The sequence below is a fragment of the Crocodylus porosus genome, unplaced genomic scaffold (assembly GCF_001723895.1).
Source record: "Crocodylus porosus isolate Cpor-Errol unplaced genomic scaffold, CroPor_comp1, whole genome shotgun sequence".
Lineage (NCBI taxonomy): Eukaryota > Metazoa > Chordata > Crocodylia > Crocodylidae > Crocodylus > Crocodylus porosus.
The window spans coordinates 3,119,527-3,127,059 of record NW_017728948.1 but is presented as its reverse complement, the minus strand read 5'-3'; the positions used below and the strand labels follow the sequence as shown (position 1 = coordinate 3,127,059).

Below are 7,533 nucleotides of genomic sequence, written 5' to 3'. Positions count from 1 at the left end.
AGTACCAGTATGGTGAAAGGTCTTCATCATATTACACAGTTATTGTTACCACTCAGCATGCAGTACAGCATATAATATGTATACTATGCCTTTCTTGTGGTGATCTCTTCTGATACAGGCTTTAAAAACTGCTCAATCTGTGCAGCAAGAAACTAGATTGGAGCACTTTTATGAGCTCCTTTTTGTTCATAGGGCATCCCTTGGTATATAGCAAGTTTTAAAGTAACACGAGATGAATGAGCCCATTCACATTCAAATTTTCAAGAGCTGCACAAATTGGCATTCTTAAAAAGAGTTCAGAGGAGCAAAATACCCTACAGTAACTTCGTCTATTATTTAATCAATTGCACTTAAAAATCTACACTGTTATCGGCTTCCAAGTTGAGACAAAATGTTGACAAAGTGCCTGTTGTCTCAACTTCGGTTACTTTGCCTGACATTACATAGTCATACAGCTAATTCTAGATATATGGCTTTTACAGATCATTAGACAATTTAGGCCTAGAAGGAGTCAACAGTGTTTTCTGCTAAGTTACACCGGCAAAGGAGTACACATTTTTCTAATCCCCTAATGCCCCTTTTATTGCAATGTTACCTCCAGAGTTGTGAATTTTCAAGCCTCTGGCTTAATACCCAGTTTTATGCAGCCAATTTTACTTAATTTCTAAACACTGATAACTCCCCTGAAATAAACTGCTACTTACATTTACCTACCAGGCACTACAGTATATTAAAAGACTGAAGTGTAGCCATGCATAGATTACTTAAATGAGCCTTATTATGATGCTCTACCTGTACTATGGGTTGCCTTAGAAAGCCTTAAAGAACTTGGAACTAATTGCTGGCTTGGACTGGACTTTAACGGGAAAAATATGGTTTCCTTTACAAAGTCTCGGGTCGCGCAAAGTAACTCCTAAATTCAGAAAGCTTTTTTGGATCTGGTATGAGAGCTATCTAAAAAGCAGCCTCACAACATTTAAATGCTAAGCTGCATCACCTGGAATCCAAAGGCCATGCTGTGCAATGATCACAGCTCAGAAAACTCCCCGAGTTACTTGGTAGCGATGCATAGTAAAATTTCATCTACAAAGAGCTTTTGATTTTTGTGGCCCGACTGACATTTAATACTCCAAACATACAGAATTCATTTCCTAAGGCTTTATTTTTTCTGTAGCCTTAGACTAGTGCACAGAGTGAAATCTGGTCCCTTTTAACCAAAGACACCATAAGTGTCTTCAGATAAATGTCAATAAGGACTTCTTATTTCATCGTGTACATCTGGCCAACAGACAGGTTCTGGTTGCATTAAAAGCAGATTGTTATCTGTTCCTGAGCAAAGGCATACACAAGTCAACATTTTCTTGGCTGGCTGGTTTCTACTTAGCTTGCTTCCAAGTACGTAATGAGCTACAGCAATCTGTTTTCCAAGGAAATCAACTTCAATAATCCTACCTAAATAGCTTCTAGGGGATGCCATCTCACAGTCCTTTAGCTGGCATTCTACATAGTCATGCTCCAAACAGGATTTAATTTAGAAGACAAGGTGCCAATCATTTCCACTGTAATATCAATTTGAGGGAAAAATAAACCAGCAGGGACTCTTGCAAAGGAAAAAAAAAAATTCACCCTGTGTGTTTCAATTCTGTGGAAGGCTACAGCACCAGGCTTTTCTAAAAGCTTCACGTACAAAGGTACTTCCAAGCCTGAAATGGAATTATTTCCTATCTTTTGCTATTGTTTCACCTTCGGAAATAATTATTCCTCTGCTGTCATTCCTCTCTCTCTTCAGCTAAAAGATACCTGACTCATCCCCTGGCATGCTCTGCTTGGCACTTGCTGCAAGAGTAAAGCGTACAAGAAAACCCTTTAGCAATGGCAGGTCCCAGATTACAGCATCTTGCCTGTAATGCATTTTGCACAACACCTCACGATAGTGGCAGGGGAGAAAGCAAAGCATCTCCACTGATCTTTTTTTCACCAAAATGTACTGACATCTCATTATAGAAGATCAAATCACTATGTATGCATTCAGGCATTGCAGGGATTTCACAGGAGAGCCAAAAACAGCAGTACGATTGGGAACTCTCTTCAGAGCCTTTCCAGTGTTCCCCCATTTCTCGCTTTAGGAACACCCCCCAATCCCATACGCTGACATGCTTCAAGCGCACATCCACGTTGGCCCTTTTTGCATTTATCAGCATGTTTCCAAAATCTGTGCTAAACAATTTATAGGACACTTAAAGAACCAAGCTATGGGTTTGATTATCAATACAGCAGACCAGTTTCATGATCAGGCTTCAGCCTCTTGGGAAATTCATTTTTTCTTAAGTACACAGTATTTTTGCACAACTAGCTGGAGAGATTCCAGGTAATACTTTTTATGATTTGGCGCACAGGTGAAGTGGAAATGAACCAGATAGTACAAATAACTTAGCGGTTACCAGATTAAAAATGCCAACCTCACAGGAACAAACTCTTCTATTTCGAAGGATGGTTGAAAACTGACACTTCACTTTTGATTTTCTTGTTAACCAGGAAGGACAACAGCATTTTTTGGTTACTGACAGTTGCTTGGTGGCTCAGAAATTCAAAACACACATATTTAGATCTTCATCTCAAAGAGGTCGTCATACTCCTGCTCTTCCAGCTCTCTGTTGTACTTCTCTATTTCTCGGTTTGCTTCTTCCAAGTAGTCATTCATGAACTGGTCCATCACTGATGTCAAATATTAAGGGAAAAAAAGTATCCAGCCAGAGACAGCATACATTCAAATAAAAACAAGCTGTACTAACTGTGCAACTGAACTACTAAGACATACATATTTAGATAATAAAATATGCCACCGTGGATGCACTTAGATGCAGGAGGTGTCAAAATGCAAGGCATTGCCACCTGGGAGTCTCAGAGTTCAAACTGACTGTCCTTACCTTTTCCTGGGGGTGGCTGCAGAAGTTGCAAAATGAAGCTGTTACTCTCAAGAGTTAAAAATAAGGGCTGTATGAAGCACCAGCACATCAGGTTTACAGGTATCTACAGCAATTCAGGTGGACCTAAACCTAAGTTATCTGATACTCCAACGGGAGAATCAGGGCCTACCTGTGCATCCATTGTTTACTGGGGATAGGAAGGACATGTTATGTCTTGCATAGCAGGCAATAATATTTCTATCCCAGACTAAGCCTTATGTTGGCCTAAAGCTGGAGTTCTTGGCAAATAAATCACAGAATTGTGCTTGGATGTGAACGACCATCCAAAAAACTGAAAGATGCATTCAGCTAGAGGGAGCAAGTCCTTAAGCTTTTTTAGGTCACATTCCCTTTGTAGGTTGGTTATATTCCTGTGTCCCTGTATGATCCCATAGAAATGGAAACACTCATGACACCCACACTAACTCCCCAACAACCTGAGACTGTACAGTAGCGCGTGTTTTAAACGTCTTCGTTTTCTATTTCCCTTTCACTTCTTCTGCTTTCCCATTTCCTCTTCACATATACCCTCTGGAAATCTGCTATGTACACGCATTTGAGAAACATGGAGTGAGACTATTAAACGGTACCTAAAAGTGTCTGCAGCTGTAAATAAGATATTTGGAAAATTCCCTGGCTCTCACGGAGGGAAACGAATTCATTTCTCAACCACATGGCTTTCTTGAATCAGGCTGCTTTCTCTGGAGCTGGTCAAAATTCACTGCAGTATGTGATAAGGATGTCTCCATTTCAGTTGATTGCTTCTCTAACATTATTTGCTGGCTCAGCCTGTCATCACAGAGTAGAGGGCTTTTTTTTTGTTTTTAAACATCCCAGGTTTCCAAATCCCTAGTTCCTGCTTCCATCTAGTTTATGATGAATTCTAAAAATCTAGGTTATTTTCCCATTTCCATAGTAGTTAGGCCAGGTAAATACACGCTGACCTCTGAAGGGATGGGACTTCACTTATGAGAGCTGATTAGTGTAAGGGAAGAGACTTTTGAGTGCTATTATTTTTAACAATAGCAGCTGTGAAAAAAACAGTCACCACTGTGATGTGTTATTCGAAATAAAGCGCTCTACTTCTTGGCCTTCCATAACATAAATGGAGGAGTTTAAAATGGATTTCAATGAGAAAAAGTCAGATTAAAAATTCCATCAACAAAAGTGCCTAGATGAATACTCAAGACCAAGGCTTTGAGTATAGGTTGCTTTGTGTCCTTGCAGCTTTTATACAAAATTACTATGGCTGGAAAATTTATTCATGAAGGAAGTTAAATGTTTTAAAAATTAAAAACAAATTCTTCAGTTTGGTGAAGGACAGGTGGATGTTCTTGCTCCAAACAGAACTGAAGAATCCACCTGAATCTGTCATTTACTTTGAAATCAGTTACTTAAGATTGAAGAATATTGAAAACTTAATCAAGCACATGAAATCAGACTCAACGTTTTATTAATGAGAATATTTCACTACTTAGGACAAAAGGTTTCAGGAGACTACTGAAATAGGGGAGCTAGTACAGCAGTGGCCACCATCAAAGAACGAGACAAAATATTATCTACCAACTTGGGGAGAAAAGGTAATCAAGGAGAAAACTAAATAGCTTCTTTTTGTTCTGTTTATTTCAAACTTCTCACACCATTGGGGCCTATCAAACGAATCCTGCACAGCATGAAAGCAAAGACAGCACACATGAGGGAAGCTGACACCTAAGAGTTTTAAATAATTAAGCAAATGCACCCATATTTTAAACTCACAAAGTAATATTATAGATGAATGATCAAGGGTTGCTAATTTTAAGTGAGTGTGCTCAAAACGCTATGGGCTTTGACTGAAAGTTTTTTACCTTCTCCATCAAATGCGGTCTACAAAGGATTATTTAGCACATGCTATTTTCAGCAGGACCTGATGCTGTTTCATGATATCTTAGTCTACTCAGTAACTTACTCTATGCTGCTTCAATGATTTATTTAAACATTACAACTCAATACAGCAAACGTTCACGCAGTGACTTGAACATCTGAACTAGTCACTTGGCAATACCACTTGCTACTTGAAGCAATATTCTGCCACAACAGATTATACTTTGTTCGAGTCTGCACTGTCACCTCCTGCAAAAAAAAGATTTGAAACAACAATGGGAAGGATACGAGGATGGTAATCCATCTTGTCCCCAAAGAAATTCACAAACTGCGTTCCGTTGTAAAAGTAACCAGCTGGAAGCGGATCCAGATGGCGTTTCACCTGCATTAAAAGGCATTAGACATTTCAAGGTATCAGACTTGCACACCCACACACCCAAGTTCAATGACGGTGAAACCAAAGGAGAGGCCGGATGGCTGTTCTGCTGAACCTTCCCAACCAGGTACAAAGTATTCTCCATACGTGGGCTAATGGTTGCAAAAACCATATTTCCCTTTTGGCTATAAGCTAAGCAACCTATGGGTGTTTCTAGAAGAAGCGTAAAAAAAAATTTGCCTTGCTTGCCTTAGAGTTTCATAATGCTTTAGCCAACATGTAGCACCCTGCATATCTTTTTACTTGTGTAAGATAGTCTTTAATATAAATGGAAAAAGGGGCTGCCTATCAAAGTCAGCAGACAGATGCAAATGGACCCTACTCATACCAACACAATGTTAACTGTGAAGTCTAATTATTAATATGAAAATACTGAGCCACACTTGCTAACTAAAGCATGACCACGCAGCCCGAGTGATTTGCTACAAGTTGTATGCAAAGCCAGATCACACTTGGATGGCAAAGAACATAACATTTATGGAAGTCAGTTTAGCTTTCGGTTAGAAGTCCTGTACTGGAGCAAGAAAGAAAGGTCATTTTCAGCTGAGCTAAAATTTATATACAAATTGAAGAATAAAGGAAAAGCTCTCTTAAATATAAGCTTCGTCTTGCACTGCTCTGCAAAATACTCTCAGATCCACAAGAACAGAGATGTCTCCTCCCTTATTATCACTGTTTATTGCATCTATTGTAAATATTTCTTCTCTGATACAGTTTGAAATAATTATGAAATCTGGAATATTCTAAAGGCCTAGAATACAAGGCAATCGAGGGGAAAGAGACTTAACAGTGGGGGTCGACTACAGACCTCCCAACCAGGGGGAAGAGCTCGACCAGGAATTCTTAGGTCAGCTCACAGAGATAGTGAAGGCTAAGGAAGTGGTAGTCATGGGGGACCTGAACTTCCCAGACATCTGCTGGAAAGAGCAGTCAGCCAGGTGTGACCGCTCACGTCGGTTCTTACCCAGAATGCAGGACCTCCGTCTAACCCAGGAGGTGCACAGCCCCACCGGGGGGGACGCCTTGTTGGACCTGCTGCTGGCCACGGGAGATGACCTGGTGAGGGGGCTGCGGGTGCTCGACCCCCTGGGTGACAGCGATCATCACCTGCTGGGATTCACCATCCAGCACAAGGTGGCAAAGGCCGGCAGCAAGGCAGCAGCCCCAAATTTCAGGAGGGCAAACTTCAATGAGCTACGGAGAATAGTTGGGGAAGCACTGAGGTCCCGGAGGGGAGGGGAGCCGGATGTCCAAGGAGAGTGGTCACTCCTTAAGGAGACGATCCTCCAAGCCCAAAGGGAGGTGATCCCAACACGGATCAAAGGGGGCAGGAGGGCACACAAGCCCCCGTGGCTCACCAAAAGCATCCGGGAATGTCTCCTAGCTAAAAGGGAGGGGCACACCCAATGGAAAGGAGGGGCCATCATCAGGGAGGACTATACTGCAGCTGCTCAGGGATGTAGGGGGCAGTCAGGAAGACCAAGAAAAAGATGGAACTGGGACAAACTTCCCAGATTAAGGACAACAAGAAGTCCTTTAAATACATAGGGGGTAAAAAGAAGGTTCTGGGTAATGTGGGGCCCCTGCAGGACACGCTAGGAAATTTGGTCATCAGACCAGACGACAAAGCTAACTTATTTAATGACTTCTTTGCCTCTATTTTCCTGAGCAGGGACCGGAATAGTCATCCCCCAACTGGGCCCCCCTCAGGCCCCAGGGGAGGCGCATCTAGGCCAAGGGTCAGTGAGGAACTAGTCAGGGAGCTTCTGGAGGGACTGGATGTATTCAAGTCAGCCGGTCTGGACGATCTCCACCCTAAAGGAATTGGCTGAGGTCATTGGAGGACCCCTGGCATGGCTGTACGAGCACTTGTAGTGCTCTGGTGTGGTGCCAGAGGACTGGAAGAGGGCCAACGTGGTTCCCATCTTCAAAGAGGGGAAGGAGGAGGACCCGGGGAACGATAGGCCAGTTAGTCTTACCTTGATCCTGGGCAAGCTTTTTGAGAAAATTATTCTGGCGCATGTGCATGAGGGGCCAGCAGGGGAGGTCATGCTTAGGGGCAACCAACATGGGTTCATTAGAGGCAGGTCCTGTCAGACCAACCTGGTGGCCTTCTACGACCAGGTCACCTCAGACGCAGGGGTAGCTGTGGACATTGTTTTCCTGGACTTTTGGAAGGCCTTTGACACTGTCTCTCACCCTGTTCTCATTAAGAAACTGGGGGCTGTGGTGTGGACACCCGCACAGTCAGATGTCTCTCCAACTGGC

The 7,533-nt window shown here is 42.4% G+C and overlaps 1 protein-coding gene across 1 annotated transcript in view; it reads right to left on the bottom strand.

The window, feature by feature from the left end:
• Positions 1-1,106: 1,106 nt before the first annotated feature.
• CUNH20orf194 (chromosome unknown C20orf194 homolog) overlaps positions 1,107-7,533 on the bottom strand; it is a gene marked incomplete at its 5' end in the record, with an annotated part of 123,010 nt that continues 116,583 nt past the window's right edge. Inside the window, 2 exons of the mRNA XM_019552559.1 lie at positions 1,107-2,715; positions 5,118-5,211. Coding sequence (XP_019408104.1) covers positions 2,603-2,715; positions 5,118-5,211 — 207 coding nt within the window. The remainder of the gene's footprint in view (positions 2,716-5,117; positions 5,212-7,533) is intronic.